Source organism: Hippocampus bargibanti, linkage group LG11, assembly GCF_051943395.1.
Source record: "Hippocampus bargibanti isolate YZ-2025 linkage group LG11, ASM5194339v1, whole genome shotgun sequence".
Taxonomy (NCBI): Eukaryota; Metazoa; Chordata; class Actinopteri; order Syngnathiformes; family Syngnathidae; genus Hippocampus; species Hippocampus bargibanti.
The window spans coordinates 12,812,733-12,837,732 of record NC_142744.1 but is presented as its reverse complement, the minus strand read 5'-3'; the positions used below and the strand labels follow the sequence as shown (position 1 = coordinate 12,837,732).

General features: G+C 41.1%; 1 protein-coding gene across 2 annotated transcripts in view; it reads right to left on the bottom strand.

Moving 5' to 3' along the window:
* The window catches only part of pard3ab (par-3 family cell polarity regulator alpha, b), a 154,701-nt gene extending 129,972 nt beyond the window's left edge, over positions 1 to 24,729 (bottom strand). For both annotated transcript variants that reach the window (XM_089008591.1, XM_089008592.1), the window contains exon 1: positions 24,277 to 24,729. In XM_089008591.1, the coding sequence (XP_088864717.1) occupies positions 24,277 to 24,396 (120 nt within the window). In that variant the 5' untranslated portion in view covers positions 24,397 to 24,729. The remainder of the gene's footprint in view (positions 1 to 24,276) is intronic.
* Positions 24,730 to 25,000: the final 271 nt, after the last annotated feature.

The following is a 25,000-nucleotide window of genomic DNA, read 5'->3' as shown; positions in this document are numbered from 1 at the left end:
ATGTATTTTTAGAATGTATGCAGTCAGTTAGCTAAAGGCTAATAATTGCTTCTGTGAATGTAGGAGCAATGTTCTTTTACATTGGGGTTGGTGGCAACTCATCCCAGACTAAATCATGAAGCTCTTTGGCCTAAGAGAAACCAGGAAGCCTAAAATAGCAACACAACTCCATAATTGCTTACAACATACTTGCCAGTCTTTGGATGTTTTCAACTATCTTTAATCGTGCACCAACTATTAAGACACACAACAACTGGGAATAGAGAAAATGACGGCAGTTAGAAAACTACAGTTTCCTGTTTACTTTCAGTTGTCTTAACACTTTCAAACTCAGCTCATAGCAAACAAGAGAGACATGATGCTAGCCTGATAATACCGTTCAAAGCGGACTTCATGTTTTACTCCTCTCTCATCTACTAAGCTTCAAAGGATGGGCAACACGAGAGAACAAAACTCCAGCTGTATCTCAAGTGCCTTTATTTAACAGTGATTGTGTATTTCTAGACATTTTTTTTGGAAATAGCGTATAAATGAAGTTATTCTGAGGGTTATTCGCCACCCTTCATTACTACAGACAAAAAAAAGTGCAAAATTTGGAAAAAGGAAATGCTCAATAAGATTCACCGTGATTAGCATTCCTTTAAAGGACAACCGACACCTCCGGACAAGTTGTGTCCATAATTTGTAAAATCACATCAAATGACTTCTACTGAGCGTATTTTACAAAGATTCCACCGCATATACAGTGAGACCTCAACTTACGAACTTAATTGGTTCCCAGACAGTGTGTAACGCGAAAAGTGTGTATCTCAAAAAAAAATCCCATAGGAAACCATTAAAATGGGAATAATCCGTTCCCGGGTTTCCATAAAATATACTTTTCAACTAAATAAGCCTTAAAACTACACACAACCTACCTAATCCTATGTATAATAAATGTGCTATTGTATTGTAATGAAAGAAATACACTGCACTGTATAATAAAGTCACTTTATTTACATTTGTGATGGTCATTGATGGCTCTTAATTGACGCCTGTGGCTTTCTGACTTGTAAGGTCTTACGAAACTGAGGCATCACATTATCATTCATCATGTTGATGATTCTCATAGCCTTTTCTGGATGGAACTGTTCAATAAAAGCCTGCACATCAACTGCTGAATGGCCTGCTTCTGCTTGTCCTCTTGAAGGCAAATCAAATTCTCTGTGTTGATGACCTCATTATGGTCAGCAACAAGCTCCTCGATGTCATCTGCATTCACTTCAAGTCCCGTAGGTGCTGGCAGAGATTTTATGACAATAAAAGGCGCAAGTCCGATGATTCCACGGACGCGGAATAAAACGCGACAAAAGAAGGCAGGCGGGGCAAATAAAATGGCACACTCGTGTCTAACAATCACCTTGTGCAAAACAAACTGTTGGATTTGCCAGCACAAGACATAGCGAAGAACTTACGTCGTAATCATGTCACTGGTGAGGTGACAGTGACTCGTTGAAATGAAATGAAATTGAAGTGTCGCGAGCGGCGGCCATGCCCGAGCTGTCAAGTCGCACGTGACGATGTAGCGTGACTATTGACATGCTGTTCCGGTGTGTGTGAAAACACTAGCTCTGATTCGCTTACCATGACAAATGACTACCCTTTAGCCAATCACAATCACTGGTGCGTTCAAGTGTAGCAACACAGAAACGTTGGCAAGTGTTTGTCCCTGCTCATTCACTTAGACAATGCTTTCCAAACAGCCTAGAGTCATAAGAAGTCGTGCGCTATTCTCGAACCTGAACGCACCCCAAGTCTTGGATGACAAATAAACAGCAGAGTAGATGTGTACGGCTGGTAGTTTCTTCAATTTATTCATAGTAATGCACCACATTTGAACTGAGGCTAAACACGAGCCTGTGGTGTTTATTTTCCGGTTCCATAATAGTAAAATTAACAGCAAAAAGCTCCAAGTAGGCGATCGACATGTGCATTCAATGAGAGGGGGTGTGGAAAGTAGCGCTGGCTGGAGCGCTGTTCGGTCGTGTGCTTCCGCCGAAGATCACATCCGCCAGATCCGAAGGTCGTGTGCTTGATGGACCGGCCGTGGTGGGTGTGTATTATGAAAATAGTGCTTATTATAAGGCTTAATTTTCAGAAATTTGACATTCGTATGATGAAAAGTTCGGATTATAAGGCGTTCGTAAATTGAGGTCTCACTGTAGCTATAATTTACGTTTTAAGACTCTCGCTGAATATTCCGGAAGTCTTGTTTTCGAGTTGATGACGATCCCAACGTGACGTCACGTTTGGAACACCCCTGACCGAGAAAGCGACACACAATGCATTTTGCGGAACTTTGTTTGGTCTGAAAACTTCATCGTGATGCGTGTTGATGGCGAAATTAGAAGGAAAACACATAAATAACGCAATGGTGAATCCTTGTGTGTTGCACCAAGACAACTATTTGATACTCGCTGACAGAAATTCCCAGCAGACAAATCAGCCCATTTCCAACGGAGCTTGGGTGCCATCTTCTGCATTTTCTGGGTGCTACATTGCTGTCATTGACGGCTTGAATTGATATGGGAGGACTCCTTTAATCGATTGCAAACATTTATGCTTTCCTCTTCAGAACTATTTGAATCATATTCATAACTGGATGAGTAACAAGAAAGCAGCTTCTCCGAATCTGAAGCCATTGTTTTGATTCTCGAGCAAGGCAAGATGCCTTGGCATGAACTGGGGACGGGACTTTCTGAAAATCCCCAATTCGCAGCTCAATTTGTTGCAATTTCAGCACACTTTAAGTCATTTTTATTGGTGTTTTTCATTTGATTAAAACTATCAGCCTGCGTGTTGTGGGTATTTTAGATGCTATGAAAAAAATGTTTTTCTGATGTCAGTTCGGAAACAAAAAAATGGTGTCGGTTGTTCTTTAAATAAATTTCTTCGGCATTTTAAAAATCTAGTCTTTTTGTAATTTCAGAAAGCTGCTTTTTATTACTTTCCACTTTTAAATAGATTTAAATCTTGTAAATGTGCTTATGAGATATGATGTGCTTCAGTGATAAAGTTGTCTTGCATCACTGATGACACTTATTGACAAAAGTAATACACAAAGAAACCCTACCACATACGAATATCTATTGGATTCTGTTTTTTTTATTAAAATGTTTTCTTCACACAAAGTAACAGCAATTGAGTCAATCGCGGTTACATATTTAACAACCGCAACGTTAAGTGAACAGGAGATCTACGAGGAAATGTAACACTGACTTGCTCTCTTTTGGCAGTTCAAAGCATCGCAGAGCATTACGGAAAGTGACATTTCAATGTTGGAGTTCCTGATGGACTTCATGGAGTCCCACAACACAAACCACGCTGACAACTCCGACTCGGACAGTGTCGATTCCGCCAGCGACAACTCGGCACCGAGCAGCGGCATAGACGAGACGGACAGTTTTGGAGATTAGTAGATGTGAATATCAAGTTTATTGAGAAAAAAAATCATAATAATCCAAAGACTTTTCAATAATGGTTTGATTGCAATGCACTTTTTCACGAGCTCAGGATATTGACAACTTTCAAATTTGAAGTTGTTGAAAATAGAAGATCAAAATATTTTGCTTACATGTGTCAAAAACTTTTTATACACACTTTTTAATTAAAGCAAATGTACCTCAACTGAACCTGTTGTGATGTTGCTTTCTGGATTTCCATTTAGAGGGCAACATTTCTAAGCAAATGGTTTACTTCCTGTTGAATAGCAGTCACTTCAACCTGGTTTGAAGTGTACATGAATGTGTATTGTTTTGTTTGTTTGTTTGTTTTATTGGTGAATTAGCATTAATTGTGTGTTCTACACACTTGGCCAATACAGATGATTCTGATTCTGATGATGTCCAAGATGGCGCCTGAGTAGGCAAGTGCTCACACGAGCCTTGCTTGGTAGTTGTTTTTGTGTTGTCTTTGTATTTTGTCACTTTGTGTTGTGCATTGTGTGGAGCAGATGCAGATTGTTTTTCAGCATTTTTGGCCACAACATTCATCAAGGAGGATGTGCCGAGCGGTTGCGCCCGCAATGAGAAGAGAGCATCAGCGCAGATTGTCGTTGGGGATGTGAAACTGTGGCAGCTTGGAATTGAAGCAGATTTACATGGGACAGGAGATGTGAGAGCATGTGTTTTTGTCAATGGATGCTACAGCTTTGTGTTTGCTTTCAACATTTAGCTTTTAGCAGCGTGCACATTCCACCATGACGTCCTTGATCCACTGGTGAAAAGGAGGCTTTGATCATCTCTTTCATCGAGAACGTCATACAACAAAGGGGGTGCAAAAAGTGCTTATTTTGAATGAATGTGTGTCTTTTGTGTTGTGTCACATTATTTAGATTGTTTTGTTTTTTTTATTCAAGATGGTGCCACGAGAGTGGTTGTCTTTACAGCAGCTCCTGTATTATGTTTTTGCTGCTGTGAATTTTAATTTCTCCACTGTGAGACAAATAAAAAAATCATCTAATCTAATCTGATGTTGAATTCCCTCCCTTATGAGGACCTTTAAAGGACACCCGACACCTTCGGACAAGTTGCGTCCATAATTTGGTAAATCACATCAAATGACTTCTACTGAGTGCATTTTACAAAGATTCCATAGCATATAGCTATATGTTACGTTTTAAGACTTGCGCTGAATATTCATGAAGTCTTGTTTTCGAGTTGATGACGATGCCCTAAGTGACGTCACGGAGTGAACGCCCCTGACCGAGAAAGCGACACTGCATTTTGGGTACTTTTTTTCACCTGAAAACACCATGTTGATCGCGAAATTAGAACAGAAACTACATAAATAACGCGATGCTGAATCGTTGTGTGTCGCAGTCAATTGCGGTAACATGTATAAAGAAGGTGTAAGTTTACACAAATTCCCAGCGGACAAATCAGCCCATTTCTAACGGAGCTTGTGCACCATCTTGTACATTTTCTGGGCGCTACATTGGAGTCCAGACAGCTCGAATTGATACGGAAGGACTTCTTTAATCAATTGCAAACATTTATGCTTTCCTCTTTAAAACTATTTGAATCATATTCATACCTGGATGAGTAACAAGAAAGCATCTTCTCCGAATCTGAACTCTCTGAAGCCATTGTTTTGATTCTGGAGCAAGGCAGTTTGTGAAGGAGTATCCTGGCCTGATGTCACGAAAAAAGGGGCGGGACTTTCTGAATCTCCCCAGCTCTGAGCTCATTTTGTGGCAGTTTTGGGACACTTTAAGTCATTTTTGTTGGTGTTTTGCATTTGACTAAAAAAATCAGCCTGCATGTTTTGGGTATTTTAGATGCTATAAAATGTTTTTGTGATGTCAATTAGGAAACAAACAAATGGTGTCGGTTGTCCTTTAAATTAACCAATGGCATTATTACGTTGAAGTGCAAGTTCTTTTGGGCCAATTCAAAGTCATTAGAAAGGCTACATCGGAAAGAGGGATTCAAATGCTGAATAGTGTTACTGCATATATTTGAATAGAAAATAAAGTGGACTGTTCCTCAAAAAAAAAAAATCATTACACCTTGAGACTTCGTCATCTGACATTAGTATGAGATTAAGATTGAGGTTTAGGGGGCATTTAGGAGGCCAGATGGCGGATTCCAAACATGTTTAAATGTTGATGGGAAAAAAAGTAACAACTGATTCAATTTGTGGCAAACTGGCATTGATCCTCACAGCGGGTGAGATGAATTAGCAACAGATTAAATAAGTAACTAGAAGCTTTACAGGCACTTTACTCAACACTGTCATTGCTTTTTTCCATTTGGTTATAGCCAAAAAGGGACCAGGTCTCCAGACTAAATGTTTCCACTGGTTGGCCTGACTGCAGCAAAATTGTTGCACCCGATTTTTTTAACTGCATCGCATTCAACAAGATACTTTGTCTAACCAAACTGTTCCCGGTTATTTTTGAGCCACATTTGATTCAAAGTGCCAAATAACAACACTGATTTGAATACTGACATCACACCAAGCAGATCAAAGCAACCTGTTGTGTTATAAAAATGGATGCATCTTATCAAAAAGGACCTGGCAACCAGTTGCAAGCTTTTAGGCTCTTGTTTTGTCATGCACTTGGCCATGTAAAAAATATATAGAATAATTCTGATGGTTGGACTCTGTTCATGCATGCATTTAACACGATAAATGTGAAACTTTTTTTACATTTTAATGATTTATTCCTAGTATGCACAATAATTAAAAAAAAAATAACCTGCCAGGGCTCAAGGGAAACATCTAAATTTAGATGGCCTTTTTTAAGTGACCCACAGACCACAGATGTCAATTATTTGAGGAAATGCTTTCTGGCCTTGACCTGGGAATGTTTTCCTATCCACTTGTGGGGTCTTCCGACACTTTACATGTGAGCGTGTGTCTGTGTACATATAATGACAAATCCCGTGTTAGTGTTGTTAAACTTGGACACAAAGCACCCTTTCATTCCTGCAGTGTCACACGTGAGATGGCGGGGCAGGAGAAATTATGCATAAGTCAGCACAAGAGTTTCGATGTCTTGTTGCGTGACACGCGTGTATGATTTTGAAGTGCGCCTTTCAACCCTTTCATGTCTTTCAAATCCTTGATCTCCTTGATGTGCGTCTCACCCTAACGCATAGCACACGCTTGAAAATTGTATAAAAGGAGCTGTCGCAGGACAGAGAGATTGGGCGAACCACGGGGCAGAATCATATCAGACTCATCTCGGACTCACGCCCGGCTCACGCCGGGCGTCGGACGGACATCACGGCGCAACTTGCTCAACTCCACGCCGCGATCAAGCTCTGCGCGTCACCTGCCTGGGAGATCTGACAACGAACCTACTTACAAATAAAGAGAACCATCAAACTCTTTAGTCTCTCCACATTTTCCAAAAATGAAAAGGTCAATTTGGGGAAATGATGGAACGAAAAGTTTTATGATTTGATTTGTACCAAAAGTCTTTATGAACTCACAATAAAATTTTAGGGCCAGGAGAAGGAGCTTGCGGTTACCAACATCATTTAGAAGCCAACGGGACATTTTCCAAATTAGCTCTCATTCGCTAGCTTCAGGTCATCACATTCAGCGAATTGACAACTAAAATAAATCTAAGGAAGGACGGGAGACGTCACAGTGTTCACATTATACTTTGACAGTGAGCCCTCAGTTCACCAGTGTCCCAATGGTGACGGTGCAATTACTAGTTCCCCGCACTAATCATTACATTACTAAGCAAAATAAACAAAGTAAGTCCAAATATCTTGTTGATGACTGAACCCTTCAACTATTCAAGTGTTTATGAGGAGACTATTAAACAGTAAGTAGGTCACACGAATAAGCAACGACGCTTTTTGTATGAACTGTTTTTACATGAAAATCAACAAAAATGCTAGTGGAGTAGCTAGCTAGCTAACTGATTAGCTTTACTGTGCATTTTAAAATTGGATGTGGAATTTCACATTGTCTATTTTTTGCTATAATGTGATATTTTGTGATCATTTTACTCAGGCCTCATGACAAAATCCTTCATTCTGTCAATGAATGGCAGGGTTGAGTGAAACCCGAGAAAGGCTCACTGTCGTGAAACAAAGGCGCCATTGAGAGAAACGCTTATATCGCACCAGAACAGGCGGACGCTTGATCGGCCGACAGCTAAAAATAGTCGACATGACATACAAGCACATGGATTAGTCTGTAACTTCACATATTTTTTTCGACAAAAAGACCTTGTGAATGTGCCAGACATGAATGTTAAATTAAGGTGCAAATGTAAGCCCTTTTTTCTGAGCGGCAAACAAAATACAACATCCATAATTCAGTCGGAAAAGACAATCCATGCTGACATGACGCCACGAGACGCAACGAGACATCTTGTGGGGATTCCACCTTTAATTTTTTAAATATTTTAATTTTCTGAACTAATTTTAGTTTGCAAAAATAAAATAATGTACTCAACTGCATATATGTCAAAGTATATGTTTTCCCTTATTGTATGTTTTTTATCATTTCAAATAATGTATGGCATATTACAACTTTTATATGGCAAACATTTTTTTTAAATTGTGAATATATATACGAATATACAGTAAAGTCTCGTTATATCGATATTCTCTGGAGTCGGAAAAAATACCGATATAACCGGACTATCGATATATCCGATCCTGCGCCGAACTGCATTAAAAGTGGGCAATAAATGGGGGATCTTTGATATGGCATGTAATTTTCTCCTTGAGTTCATGGATTGCGGACCTAGCATGCTTTTGTACTGTAGTGATGTGAAAAATAAACGTATGCATTAAATAAAAATGTCATTTATTATTTTCATAACGCACTCTTGTGTCAGGAGGGGCATCCGACGTAAAAGCTTAGCCAAAACAAACATGTGGATCAAACCTCTAAAGATGGAGGACACTGATTTGCTGTGGCGATCCCGTCAAGGAAAAAGCCGAAAGGAAAAGAAGAGTCTTGCAATAGTGACTGAGTAGCACTCGACATTGTTCTATAGAGAAGAGAAACCACGAACACCAGCATGTACATACTGTATGAAAAACAGTGATTATTGCGAGCGATAAAGATATCTGAATACAACACAATTAAATACATGTATGGAAAAAAACTGCAAAGTTTACATTACTTATGTTGATAAAGTATTCTGCGGCACGTCAAACTATTTCGCAATGGAGGATTTGCTTCTTGTTGGATTCTCCTCCACAGCCACTATTGCCTTGTGCTTCGTTCCGATGTCACAATTCTTACGTTTCCCCATGGTTGAAATTGGTGTTGAACAACTGTATACTGTATTAGAAGACTACAGTATGTTTCAGATGCTATTGCAGCTCTGCTACACAGTGCAAGACACGAAAGCTGGTCACGTGACCATCGGTGTTACAGACACAGATTTCGCTAATGGTGGTACTGTATTGAAATCATGAAGCAAATATCGATTCAGCTTTAGCTGCTTTTGTATCGATATAAGCAGACCAAATTGGCTGGCGGGAGATGAAAAGGGCACCGTAGTAACCGGATTATCGTAATAACCATGTATCGTGCTAACCGGAACTAATTATACATAAAAGACTAGAAAAAAAAAAGTGTGTGTGTGTGTGTGTGTATTTTTTTTTTAATCGCTGCGTACGGTAGGATTGATAAAAGCATAATGTGCAGTAAGGTGTCTGCAAAAAAAATCATTTGAAGTAATGTACGCCATACTACAATTTGTATACGAGAATTGTAATAATTTATAGGGGCAGCTATTAGCCAGGGCTGATAGGTATGCGACTGTTCTGTCCATGGCATTTCCTTACAAAATGCTGGTTTGAAGTTCTGTTAGAATTTTGTATTTCTTGGATTATATCGTACCGTAATTTCCAATGTATAAAGCACAGCCAAAAGTCTTCATTTTCATCAAAAGATGCCCCTGCGCCTTATACGCAGGTGCACCTTATATGTGAAGTAATATTGAGCCATAAAAGGTCTCGCAACTCCTGTCAGCAGCCACCGACTCCGTTTCCCACTGAAGTAGTGTGTAATCCCAGTCTGTACTGGAGCACCTTATATTTAGAAAACGTTCATATATTACTATATGACATTTGGAAAAACATTTTCATTCATTGAAGGTGAGCCACATCATCCATTGCGCCTTATCTATGGAAAACGTTTAAAAATACAACATTCATTGGGGGTACGCCTGATACTTCAGTTCGCCTTACACACCGGAAAATACAGTATTTCTTTTCTTGACATTCAATTGGATTGGTCGAAAGTGTGTCGTTATCATGTATGTGTGCTTTGCATGTGTAAAAGAGATCACATGTGAGTGGAACGCGACACGGTGCAGTTGAGATCACATTACTCCAAAGTGTACTTTGAGAAGGCCCTTAAATCACTGATGCGAGAATTCTACGTTGTCTGCATCTACTGTCAGAACAAAGCAATCAAACCATCAAGGACGGATTCTCCAGACGCGTCAATCAAGACGCTCAAACTGACATGAGAACCTGGTAGAAAGATAGCAGCCTGAAGCCAACATGGGAATTTAGCTTGGAGATGTTTATCATGTCATGCTTTGTGGGACATGATGACAAGATTTCCCATCTGCTTGGCAAGAAGTGGAAGTCAACAAGACAAAAAATTGCACTTCACAGAGTAACTTCATTCAGGAAAATAATTAATATAAAATAAATATTTTTGTTGAACAAAAATATTCATAGCCCACACAGTTCGTTATGTGGCACACCTCTGACATTTTTGAATCATTAAAACACATCTGCTGAAAGCTTTTGGCAATGGATATCTTTCTCACTGGATTGTCAGGGGGCCCTTTCGAACCGTAACAATGAGGCGTTCAAAAACAGCCACAACACATAAAGCCCTTGCTAGCAGGTTGGTTGTCACATTTTTTCTATATATATATATATATACACAAACTGAGTCATCATATATACTCGAAAGCAGCAATTCCAGCAGACTATCCAAATGGATGATGTATTTTCGGGATGTAGCTCGGTGAAGATGCTTGTTTCGCATTTGCATCCAAAAAGTGATTCAAATCCAGTGATTTTCGTCAAGCATCTTGTGGGTCGTTTGCAACTGTTGGCTTGTTCCATTCCGAGCGGTCTGCACATGTATTGCGACTGAAGACGCCAACGCCCCTCACCGGCCTTCGTCCCACCTCCCAAAAGTTGATCCCATGACCGTAGTGTCCTACTTATTTGTTTCCCAGCTTCAGGCCTTCTGCGTTGTGGTGTCAGAAAAAGAAATCCTGCAGTTCACTCAAATAAATAATTGTCTGACCCGCTTTGCACGCTCGCTCTTCGCGGAGGAATGCGGCTAACGTGTGTCCAAGTAGAGCGTGTCGATTTGCTTGGTTAAAGCAGCTGTCAATCAAGGTTCCCAAATGCGGATTGCATGTAACTAGAAGTGCCTACGCTGTCATTAAATATCACATCTGGTATATTTAGTGCATGTGGAAAATATTCACAGTAATTCACTTTCTCCACATTTTATTGTTCCAGTCCATAAGTGATTCTGTTAATTTGCTTTTTACGTAAAATAAAACAATTACACGCCAAACTAACAGCCTTCACGACTTTTAAGACACAAAGCTCGGCACGGCATTCTTTTTCAGTTCCTCAATGCAACATTTTATTATTTCAAAATAAAATACCATTTATTACTACACAACATGAAATTTGGGGGACATCTTTTGTGGGGCATCATTAACTCATTCACTGCCATTCCCGAAATGTATTCGGGAATTGACAATATGACAAAGAGCGCCATTCTCGAATTTGTTTGTGGGTTTTCTTCATGCTGGGGTGCCGATTAAGCACTGGCCGTGGCCTCTGGCAATGTTTTTTCCCTTCCACAAGGGGGCATCATTTCCCTTTGTTCCATGTTAGCGCTTTGTTCCAGCTTCAGCTGTTGTTAAAGTAAACCGATATGGATGTATTGCACTGTATTTTGGACAGCCACCATCATTTCAAGCTCAAATAACTCCAGACCCATATCATGTAGGAATTAACTCTTTTCTGATGAGAGAACAGAGTCTACGTTTTGTTATGCTACATTGAATGTTTATGTAGTCCTAAAACTCAATATTTTGTGGCTCCTGGAATTCGAGTGACAATGACAAAAACCCTGGCACTGGAGTGGACACATTTTTGCACATTGTCTGGCAGCGAATGAGTTAAATGTTACCGTTTGTAGTCTATGGTGTAGAGCAGAGGTCCCCAACCCACGGTCCGTGGGTCATTTGGTACCGGGCCGCGCAGAAAGAATAAATAATTTACATAAAATGAAAAATGAAAGATTACCAGATTACATCTGTTTATGATTTACTCTTGACGCATGTCAAAACGCTTGTCTAGGTCACATGATACATACCGCTAAAATTAGCCCACCGTAAGCTCGCAAAATGAGTAAAAAACAAACGTCTTATTTTGTTGTTTTTATCCGCCGGTCCGTGAAAATATTGTCTGACATTAAACGGTCCGTGGCGCAAAAAAAGGTCGGGGACCACTGGTGTAGAGCATTACAGTTGAATGTGTCAAGAAACTGCTAGACGTGCAAGCATTTTGCCCCTTGATGACTTTTTCTCGCCAAATGTAATCTGACAGCCAGCGGTCAGATGATGACAAATGACAGAACTCAGCGTTTTCCACGAAATAATCCCAACGTCGCAGCATTTGTCCAATCACCAACTGTTCCCAGCCACTCGCAAATAATCCTCTTGTTCCAAAAGTACATGAAAAAAAAAAACTTGTGTCATTTTTGTCTCACTACGTCACGGGATTGTGACGCACATGCAGCTTGACGTGTTACCATGATGAAAGCTTTCCTAACTGGATAGCCAATGTCACATTTTAATATCTTGAATTCTCATACAAATGAAAACAAATATGAACCATTTTCATCCAATCCTTTCACTATTTATGCAGCCTCGTATTCACCGACTTGTCCTGTCCTGCATTCCAACCCACACTATCACGAGAACGTCATACACATTTTTCTCCTGTTATTACATTTTAACTACCTGCTGCGGGAAATTCTATGCTCTGTTTCACTTGGACTCGGCTTTCATAAGATTGCTTTTTCAACAGAAGCGACTGATTTTCTACGCCATACCTGCAATGTTAAAAGTCATAAATCTCTAACAGATAGGAGATTTTTATTTTAACTCATTCACTGCCATTCCCAAATTTATTCAGGAATTAAAAAGCATCATGTGGAGCGCCATTCCTGATTTATTTTTTTGCGGCAAGTGTGCCAAAAAAGCACTGGTCATACCTCAGGCAATGTTTTTCCCTCCCACGTGGGAGCCGCATTTGCGTTGTGTCCAGCCACTCCCATTAAAGTCACAGTAAAGTGACCTTAAGAGTTTTGAAAAGTGCTTATAAATGAAATGTCTTACTGTATTATTATTTCAAGCTCAGATTACTCCGGACCCATATAACTTAGCTCTTCTTTCAGATGAAAGAAGAGAGTCGAAGGTTTCTAACGCTGCATTGAATGTTTATGTAGTCCTCAAACTCAATATTCTGTGGGTCCTGCAATTTAAATGAAAATGACAAAAACCCTGGCACTGGAGTGGACACATTTTGTACATCATCTGGCAGTGAATGAGTTAAGAAACATGACATGCTTGGTTGCTAAAATAGAGGCAATATTTCTATGTTTATGAAACCCGCAAGGGAAAATCAGGACGATGAAATCGAACAGCGGGTAGGTGTGTGTGTGTGTGTGTGTGTGTGTGTGTGTGTGTGTGTGTGTGTGTGTGTGTGTGTGTGTGTGTGTGTGTGTGTGTGTGTGTGTGTGTGTGTGTGTGTGTGTGCGTGCGTGCGTGCGTGCGTGCGTGGGGTGGGGTGGGGGATCGAGATGGTTCTTCTTTAATATTGATGAAAAGGTTTCTGGAAAGAAGAGCCTTTTCAAAAACATGTACATTGATATTTAGTGCGTCTAATGTGCACTGTTTATATAGTCCTATCTTTACATTCATCGCAAAATTCCCCATTGTGCTTTCTGATTCTGATTTAATCATCATTTGCCCAGTTCAATTTCTGTATGTCTACTTGATGCATTTGGCAAGCGAAGGTTGTGAGCTAGCTTGCTGGCTACGTGACAATCTATATCTTCCATCAAGGATGCTTTTTATTAAACATCACAAATAAATGGACAAAGATGGCAGGGGCTGATTTGTGAGTGTAGATTAATCATGACCATGTCTACTTAGGGTGATGAGGCTTTGTGGGCTAAATATAGAGCATAGCACTTTCCTTTGACAGCCTACTGATGATTGGCCCGCGGGCATAGCCGACTTCAACTTCATTACTCATCTGCTTTGCACTTCCTTCACCATCTACTCCCTCATCTTCCTCAGGATGAGTCCATGAGTATTGCTACCTGAATATGAGCTCATGTGAAGCTGCATATGATGACTCAGTTTGAAAAATTCACAAGAACCTGTGCATGAAACGGAACAGGAACACACCCATTGGAAAACTACACAGGGTCAATTACACAGGGTGCGTTTGCAAATACGGTCCGAGCGTGCGCTGGTTCACGCCAAAGGTTCGCAAAGTCAAAGCGTTGTTCAAATGTGCCGTTCAGTTCCACAGTGCCCCCAAAAGGGAGTGCTGGAACATATTCTAGGCCCAACTACTAACATCAGGCAGTACTGGTGGAAACAATTTGAGCACAAGCTGTTTATTGCGTTGACAAATTAAAATGTCTCAATACGCTAACAAGTAGCCCTTTGGAAATTTTGCAAAAACATTCTTCCCCCAAACGTGTTCCACAGATCAACATAAAATTGGGTTGATGTGATCATAATACAACGCACAAAAATTTAAAGCAATTTTTTAATCAGCCACTGAATCCCACCAATACCAAATTGGGCGGCCATGTCGATGAGAAAATGACCAAGATTTTGGCAATTAATCGAAATGTAATTGCAACACAACATTTGGAAAACATGTCAATCATAATAGGACATAAAAAAACTAACTAATTCACTGCTATTCCCAAATTTATTAAGAGAATTGAAAAACGGGGAGCGCCATTCCTGATTGTTTTTTTTAATTTTGGCAGGGGTATAAAACGCGATGAAGCGCTGGTCAGACCTCCGGCAATGTTTTTACCCTTCCACGAAGGGGCAGCATTTGCCTTTTATACAGCCGCCCCCCACATTACTCCAGACCCACATAATTTAGAAATTAACTCTTTTATTCTGATGAAAGAAGAGAGTCGAAGGTTTCTTACGCTGCATTGAATGTTTATGTAGGCCTAAAACTCAATATTCCGTGCGTCCAGGAATTTGAGTGAAAATGACAAAAACCCTGGCACTGGATGCATTTTTGCACATCTGGCAGTGAGTGAGTTAATGTTGAAAGCAGCCATTTCACAATCAGTCCTTCAATCTGAAAAGTTTGGAGGACAGAAAAAAACATTTTAAAAAGAACAAGGTAACCAAACAACTCGGTTATGTTATGCTATGCACCTTTAAAAATAAGGGCTTGCATAACAATTTAGGTCAAGCAACAAAGGTCAATGAATTTTGTGGTCAGTTTGAGCACAACACAACACGTTTTATTATGTGCAGGCTTGTTCCCAAAACAGTAAGACTTTTACAGCATGGAACACCCAGAGGCGAACCTGAGGTCACCATCTTGTTTTGTACATTTTTCCTTTAGAACGGCTACACCAAGTGACCTTTGAATACGTGTCAGCCATTTAATGATGTGGTTCATCTTAGGTGAAGCCTCCCATACGCTGACATCCATACATAAAACGCGGGTCAGGTAGCACCTTCTCCGAGGTACGTTTTTACTCCCGAGCAGCGTCAGCAGGATCATCGGAGAAGCTCTTAATCCCGCATTGTGCCCATTCTGGTAGCGGCTGTCACGGTTTTGCAAGGTGGTGATGGCGGGTTCGGATCCCAAAAAGCAGGCAGGAGGGAGCAGGAGGTTGTTTGACAAATTGTATTAAAATAAAGGTCAGCAGTAACAAAATGTAAAACATCAAAATGATCTGAATGGAAAAAATACAAAGTAGCAAAAGAAAACCAAGTGTAAAAGTCCGCCAAGGTTAAACAAACACGTACACAATGCATGCTGCCAACAAGCAGCAAACAAACAATGAATCGGCACCGGATGATCGTGCCAGGTGTCTTTTTAAATGTTATTGATTATAACGACCAGCACCTGCGAGGCTGCAGGCAGGGCTGACGTCGCTACCCGCTGGTCGCCAATCTGATCGGGACGACCAGCACCTGTGCAGGTGCAGGCGGGGCCGACAGCGCCCCCCGTTGGTCGCCAACCAGATCATGACAGTACCCCCCCTTCAAGGGGCTGCTTCCAGAAGTCCCAACAGTCTCCCAAAAGGTCCACTCGCCAGGGAACGGTCGGTGGAGAGGGCAACCGCCGCCTCTCCAGCACACGACGGGCGGCGGCCTGATGGGAACGGGACTCGGCCTGGAGTGGACGAAGACGCGGCACGGATCATCGTGGGCGCGAGTGCGATCCCTCTCGCACGTTCACGCGACGGCGCATGGCTCTGCGTAGACGTCGAACTGCCAGGCGCAGAATGGCACCCCGTACGGCCGTATGGGACCAGGTCTCGGCCGGACGCCGACGTGGGCTTGAACTGCCCGGCTCCGGGGGAACGAGACCAGTCCAGAGCCGCTCCGGGATCCAGCGGTGAGTGGGGTCTCGGACCGACATTGACGCGGACGTTGCACGGCTCGTCGTGGATGAGACTCAATTCGTCATGCACGACGACAGCGTGGCTGGACGTGGGCGTGCAATGCCAGTCACCCAGGGTCACCCTGGACGGCCACCTGGAAGGAGGTCTCGGCCGGACGTTTACGTGGACGTTGCGGCTCGTCGAGTGACGCAATTCAAACGCGACGATGCTTGCGCTAACGTGGACGTAGCATAGCCAGGCACAGGGTGGAAATGAGACGGGTCCGATGTACCTGCGGGATCCGATGGTTGGCCGATTCATTCTGTCACGGTTTTGCAAGGTGGTGATGGCGGGTTCGGATCCCAAAAAGCAGGCAGGAGGGAGCAGGAGGTTGTTTGACAAATTGTATTAAAATAAAGGTCAGCAGTAACAAAATGTAAAACATCAAAATGATCTGAATGGAAAAAATACAAAGTAGCAAAAGAAAACCAAGTGTAAAAGTCCGCCAAGGTTAAACAAACACGTACACAATGCATGCTGCCAACAAGCAGCAAACAAACAATGAATCGGCACCGGATGATCGTGCCAGGTGTCTTTTTAAATGTTATTGATTATAACGACCAGCACCTGCGAGGCTGCAGGCAGGGCTGACGTCGCTACCCGCTGGTCGCCAATCTGATCGGGACGACCAGCACCTGTGCAGGTGCAGGCGGGGCCGACAGCGCCCCCCGTTGGTCGCCAACCAGATCATGACAGCGGCAGGCTGTGGCTTGTGACAACCAAATGAACCGGAATGTCATCGGAACGCACGACTCCCCGTGAGGAGCCGGCTTTTGTCTCCAGCATGTATCTCCTCTCCGCCTCGAAGAGCAGACAACTCCAGGTTGGATCAGATGACAACTTGGATGATAGAAGTGACTCAAAAACCATTCGACTTCAAATGTTTCCTAGTGGTCAAAAATGTTTCTTGTCTTTTCGACATCCTGAGGAATTCTTGTGGTGTTAGTTCCATCCATTGGTGTTACAGTTAAGTGTGGGGGGGGGGGGTTAAAAGTGTTGGAAGCATTTTCGCTACAGCAGTCAGTGTAGAAACTTTCACTTTCTAGTGCATGCAAGGATGGATCTGGGATATTAAAAAAGGGGACCAGTTGGCCCCCTTATGTCTGAAAAGGGGGCCAAATTCTAAAATTGAGGGGGCCCAATATAACTAGATTCCCAAAGTATACAAAACAGTTTGAAATAAACGAAAAGATATTCATTGGAGTATTATATTTCTAAATTGCAAATGAAAAACTATTATTTGAGTAAAATGTTTTTGAATGGCAGGAATGTCGGTGCCATTTGACTGTCATTGCTGGACACCACAGGGGCCATTGTGCTTTTTTGCGCCTCTTCAACATCTTCACAGCATTTTCACAGCCCCGCTTTGTTCAGCGGAAAGGACAGTGCTGTTGGACAGTCTGCAGCTGGATGGATGCATGGCTTGAGGAGCCCGCAATAAGAAGAAAGGAGCGTCAGCGCAGAGCGCCGAGGCGTATGTGGAACTGTTGCGGCTTGGAATTGAAGCGGATTTATGTGGGACATGAGATTTGAGACAATCTCTTTTCGTCAATGGATGCGACAGCTGTGTGTTTGCTTTCAAAATTTAGCTAGTAGCAGACGTGCACATTCAACCATGATGTCCCTGATCCACTGGTGAAAAGGACGCTTTGATCCTCTCCTCTTTCATCTAGAACTGCTTCATGTCACAAAGAGTGTACAGCAAGTGCTGAAGAATGAATGACTGTGTTGTCATATTATTTGTTATTTAGTTTTTTTTACTTCAAGATGGCGCCGCGAGAGTGGCTGCCTTTGCAGCAGCTCCATTATTTTATTTTTCTACTGATTTCTTTCCTTTCTTCTTCCTTTCATAACTTTGCTGCTGTGAAATGTAAATTTCTCCAATGTGAGACAAATAAAGGTACATGCAATCCAATCCGAATCTAATTTTCTAATATATCAACAAACAATTTTAATTCAAGTCCAATACTTTTTCCATACATAAAATAAACAAATACGTGTAATTTCTTTTGTTCCTACACAATCAATCCTGTGCTATTTTGATATTGTACAGTATTAAAATATCCTGTGACTGTCAAGTGTCCTTGAGAGTTTTGAAAGGCGCTTATAAATGAAATGTATTATTATTATTATTATTATTATTATTATTATTATTACAGACAAGAAAAAGAAAGCAGACGTGGCACGTTATTTCTTACTAGTCTACTCCACTTAAACAATATGTATGTAATTTAAACAAATGTATTTGTTTGAAAATTTCCAACGTGCTGCAACAGCTCTAAAATCATTCCCATTAGCCACTAAATTCGAATCATTAACAGCACTTTGCTGCAACAAATTGTCACTACCCTCCGCAGAGTTATTTGTTTCTTAACAAACAAGATTTTTTTTTGCTGCCTCTTTTTAATGTCTTTTACAGTTTTACTCATGTTCTAACGCCCCATATTGCAACCATCCGCCATGTTCAATGAAAATAATGCAATGCACCATGGGTAAATGAATATTAAATTATCTCTTTCGGTAGTTTCTGGCGGATCACGGAAAAGCCCAAAATATCCTCTACTACGACTTTGGAATGCACCGAAACAAATGCAAGGTGCATCAGACACAGAAAATTAAAACCTCTGAAGGAAAACAAACAGTTTTCAATTGCTCTTGTGTGGCTGTCAAAATGCGTAAATGGCAAAATGGTGCAGCCCAGATGCATCCCTGTGGATGCAAACATAACATTTCCTGGCCCTGTGCCCTCCATCAACAGTATTCTAAACACCCTCCACCCCAAAAAAGAAAATGTGATAATATATATAGCTTCTGTACGTCCCCATTTTTCATGGTTTCGCAAGAAATTTCAAGTCGACCACACCGCAGACATCCGTGTGGTAAAACCTGACTTAACTCCAACGACACGTGAGCCTTGGGAGCACTTTTCCGCCAGAGAAATCTATCTATGTGACACCAGCTTGAATCGTCACACTTTCCCCTCCTGCCTCATTCAGCTCATTGCTCAGGTATGATAGGATCTTTCTGGATGTCAAAGCTAGCACACTGTTTTTCTATTATTACCCCCACTCCTTTACCCCTGGGAAGCATTCTTCTGTAATGACAAGGGAAGTGACAGTACAAGCCTTTACATATAAACATTACAGCGACATAGAACACGGTGGACTCATGTTGCGACACTTAGGAACCTTACACATATTTTGTTCGTTATTTATTGAGGAAAAAACATTGAATGGAATCGAAAGTTGGTTTAAAAATTGAAAATAAAAATGGCAATTTGGCCTGGAAAGTATTGATACCCCTTACTCACCCACAAGCCCGGGGGCCGTTATGAATTTGAGGAAGCCATTAACTCATTCACTGCCATTCCTGAATTTTTGGGGGAATTGAAAATATGACATCAAGCGCCAGGGACATCATTTACCTTTTGTACAGCCGCCCCCATTTCAAGCTCAGATAACTCCAGACCCATACAATTTAAGAATTAACTCTTTTTTTCTCATGAAAAAAAAAAGTCTAAAGTTTCTTGCGCTGCATTGAAATTGTATGTAGTCCTAAAAGACTATCTTCTGCCAGTCCTGCAATTTGAGTGAAAATGACAAAAACCCTGGCACTGAAGTAGACACATTTTGGCACATGTCTGGAAGTGAATTAGTTAAAATGTTTCATCCTCTCCACATATTACATATAGAGTGCACAAATAATAATAATAATAATAATAATAATAATAATAATAATAATAATAATAATAATAATATACATTTATATATAATAAATTTCATGTATAAGGGCCTTTCAAAACTGTCAAGGACACGTTCCAATCATGAATAACAACTTTTCAAATTTGTCTAAAAGTCAAAAATAATGTCATGTTGGGTGTGGTTTACATTGGTCAATTTGAAATTTTGGTTCAGACTTTAGCAAGCATCATGAAATTCCATTTGCTTTCGCGGGCCAAATAAAATAATGGGGCGGGCCAGATTTGGCCCCCGGGCCTTGACTCTGACACCCGTGTTCGACACTCTATTCCTAAAGTAAAGTGACAAGCAAGCTTGGTGTGAAAAGTAAAGTGCCTGCTCTTTCTTTTTATCGCTGGATCTGTTGCTTATATTGTGACGGAACATCATGTTTTGTGGGTTTAGAAGGAGGGCTGAAAATGCTGTTGTCTCTTTCTAGCCATCGGTATGACGCAGATAGAAAATGTGGCACGGTCGTTATTTTGATACGGTTCAAAATAAACAATTGTGCTCTTCGGGCAAAAACTAAAAGTAAGCGCTTCCTACAGATCAAAGAGAAGAAAATGTAACAATTCCCGCATAAAAACAGGTTGATCTGATAAGATGTGACTGATGAAGAAAAGTGCCTGAACACGTTTCGTGGAATTTGATGAAACTTTCCAATGAAATCCGATTTGATGACAAGTTGATTTATTCATTTGTTCGCGTTCGAGAACACTTATTCTCATTAAGGTCACGGTCAGGTAAACTGGAGTCTATCCCAGGTGATTTGGGGGATTTTTTGGGATTCCAGCACATCACAGAGCACATGTTGATAAACAACCCTCAATAACAGGAAAAACTATGAGAGGCTTGCTTGCTACATGTCAAATCAGATGCACAATTTGACGAGTGTGCTGTCTTTAGAAAATACTTTCCTGTGAGAAAGAATTTTGGATCAATTTGAAATTCAAAAAAGTATTGTCTTGAGATACAAGCAACAATTTAAAACACTAAAGCGCTTCAGACCTTGACTGACGGCTGCAACTCTCCAGATTTCTATAGTGGCATATCTCCAGTGCATTGCACAGGTGTAAAAGTTAAGGCCCAGGGTCAAATCTGGGCCACCACATCATTTTATTCGGCCCGCAAGGGCAAATCAATCTTGTGAAATTCCAAAACAAACTTTCACATTTTCCCACGTGAACCACAATAACTGATAATTTTTTACTTCAAATTTGAAAAATAGTAATTAATTTGTTGTTGTAACAGCCCCTGAGAGGAAACTGTAACTACAATGTGGCCCGCGGCAAAAAAACGAGTTTGACACCCTTGTTTTATGCAGCCAACCTTTAAAGTATGATAAAAATAATAAAGTGATTCATAAATATTCAATTCAACAATGTAACTCAGGTGACAAGTACCCGACAATAAAGTTTGCAAAACATCACTTTTCTTGTTTTCAACAACCCGTCAACTAGCTGTCATCGGCTTTTTTCGTTAACTTTTTATGATTAACCCATTCACGAAATTATTTGGGAATTGAAAATATGACAGAACGCCATTCTCGAATTTGTTCGGGTTTTGTTTTTTCATGCTTGGGTGCCGATGAAACGCTGGTCATGGCCTCTGACAATGTTTTCCCTTCCACAAGGGGGCAGCATTTGCCTTTTTTCCAGGTTAGCATTTTGTCCCAGCATCATCTGTTGTTAAAGCGCTCTATAAACTCATATGCATGTATTGCATTTTATTTTGGATGGCCGCCCTCATTTCAACATCATATAACTCCAAACCCATATATTTTAGGAATTAACTTTTTTTTCTGATGAACGGAGAGTCCCTGAGGTTTCTAACGCTATACTTAATGTATATCTAGTCCAAAAACTCAATATTCTGTAGGTCCTGGAATTCAAGTGACAAAACCCCTGGCGCTGGAATGGACACATTTTTGCACATCGTCTGGCAGTGAATGAGTAAAAGGGCGACCAAATGTTGCTTAAAAAGTCATGACAGAGCAGTGTTGCGGTAATTAAAACTGGGTGTTTAGCGAACAAACAGCAGTAAACATAAATGGCATTACAGGGTCCGCCCCTACCCCTGGTCAACCAGCTGCACCAAAAGGCAGACACAGCGTCTGTGCGAGCGTGCAAGAAAAAAGGCCCGCCAAGAGTCGGGTAAAAAAAAATAAACAACTCACATTTCTACCAGACAAGTGGGATTTAATGACAAGCGCACACCCTCTTAATGAACGATTGCGTCCTCTAATGTGTAATTTAATGTTGAAAAACGTGTAATATGCCTTTAAAGTGCACCTTAAAGACCAAGTTAATGGTGTATATTGTAACCTGTTTCCGTCTTGAAGCCCGAACCCACATCTTACCTTCTTTTTAGGATATAAAGTCAATAATAAAATGTTCCAGCAGCAATTGGAGATTAAAAGTGTCACTGTCATGAGGATAAGATCATTTTTAAAAGCTCGGTTATCAGTTCATAGCAACTTTCAGTCCAAGAATATAGCCTTGAGACATTTAACTTGATGACATATATAGTATGACAACTTGACCCGCTCTGATGAAGGCTGTAAAAAAACATTCATGAAGTCATCAATCAGACCCAATACTGTAATTTTGAGGTAATGAGTCAGCACTGCCAGATGACTTCACATTTGACAATTTTATTATTTATAATTACGATGATCATCAGTAGAATGTTTCAAATGTTTGTTATTGTGGACGCTGCTTAGATGCAAACCCGTCAGCAACTTCAGGAAGCTTCTTCGACACTTTTCGCCCAACATTTCCAACTGGGCCCCAAATATGTTAATCGTCGTGCATGGGTCTGAAGATGCTAGCAATCTAATTTTCTAACATCTCCTGAAAGCTACTACAACTCTTCCAAATCACTATTGTAAATCAATCGAAAAACAGTCCGCAGGAAAACGCAAACTTAGAACCACACCGATGGTAACAAGTTAAACAGCTAGCACCCCTGGAAGCTTCTACCACTCCCCCAAAGTGTGGCTACAGTTTCCAAGTGGTTTTAGGACCATACCAGCTACATTGAAATGCAAAATGCTTTACATAGTTTTTTGTATGATAATTGGCTAGCATCTTTTGGAAGGCTCTCACGGTCTTCTGAAGTAAGTCCAATGTTCCCTATCGCAGCAAAACATGCTACTACATCCAAAACAACATTATATAATTGTGAACTTTGTTGATGAGCCGGTGCCATTCATGGCAGTGACAGGGTTACATGACAAACCAAATGGAAATGTTTACGTTGAAGTTAGCACGGACGGTGCTCATATAAGAAAAAGACTACATTGTCAACAGAAGAATGTACAGGGGAAAATGACCTAAGTAAGAGATGGAACAATACATTTGAAAAATATTCGCTGGTGACAGCCCAACAATCATGTATGAAGATGAAGGTGATGTTTCATTGCCCTGATATGCCAGCTTCGCAAGGTGACGTTTAGGAGCAAAAAAAAAATCACAATAATCAGTGAAGACAAATATTTGAAGTGGGTATTGTTTTACTTATCTTTATTTTACTAAGTAAAATGAGATACCCCATTTTGCATTCTTGTTGACAGCTGACTGCATGCAATAACATGAGGGGCAACCAGCATTTCTGGTTCACTTCAACTTGATAATTCACATTTAGGTTCAATATAATAAATATAAAGGGGATGAACATTAGCATTGGCTATTGTCATTTAATAAGCTTTCACGCATGCACTTTACCATCTTGTTTTTTTTTCCTCATGCATAAAGTACATTTCGTGTTTTCTATAGAACTTCTGTGATTTCACAAATGCAGCATACTGTAGTTTCTCATAAATATTAGGTTAAAATGTCACACAGGGTTATCCTCGAGTAAGATGTCAAGTTTTGGGTTTCCCCAGTGATTTTCTTTTTCCACTGTGGGCGAGCGTCCAAATCTGAGTATTTCAGCTTGCCGACTCCTGCCCTTGTTTGATCCCCTACAAAGTCTCATGGACCAAACTAGCCAAAATGCGCGTGCATGATCTTCCCAATGCCAATGTCCTAACAACAAAGTTGCAAACGTTTTCTCTTTTTTATGGGGTTCTGTGATTGCTAACTTTTGCACAGAGAAATAGCAAAGATCATTGAAAACTTGACAGAAACAATCGGATTGCTCCAAGTTTGCGCCATATTGTGTGCGCACGCGCACGTCCCCCCAACGACGCGTCCAGAAAGATCGCAGCAACAAGTAGGCTAGCTAGTCGGGCGTGCTAACAGGCTAAAAACAACAGTAAGAAGACAACGACTGCGACGACTCGACTTACCTTGGCGATGGCCTTTTTATACCTCATAACGGCCTGTTGCACAAGGGCGTACACGTGAATGTTGCCATCCCCGCACGGCACAACAACGCGCGTCCGTCCGAAGCACACCGTCACTTTCATGGTCTCCGTCCGCCCTCGCTCGATGGTCCCAAGCCCGGCGAGAGGAATCGCAAGAAGTCCACAAGCGGCATGAGTTGGAGGGCGAACACGATGGGATTTGAGGTGGTTCTTTCCTCGGTTCGTTCGGTGGTGATTCCGCTAAAGGGGTTTTTCCCGTCCTCCCCGCAAGCACGACATGTTTGCTTGCTGTCTGTCGGTTTTTTTCTCTTTCGGACCACCTGTTTAGTGGAGGTCGCTCTATCTATTCTCTTTCTCCTTTTTTCCTTCCCGCGCTCGCTCGCGATGCATCTCTGCGCGTGCCCGCACGCCGCCCCGTGATGCCTTCTGCAAGCTCGGAAACTCGCCTTTCCGAATACGGTCCAGGTCTAAAATGTGTTTGATTGGCGAACAAATAATTTGTGATGTTATCAGGACGAAATTGAATATTAACAATGCAAATAACAAAAATGCACTGTTGCAGGCTGGACAAGCCACTTGTGAAGTTTTCATTTCCTACTGCTACAGTTGAAAGGTAATGATATTTCTATTTTTTAATACAGTACGTACCTTTTATCAATGTTGCATGGTCAATCCCAATCAATTTAATCTTCATTTGTATTCCACA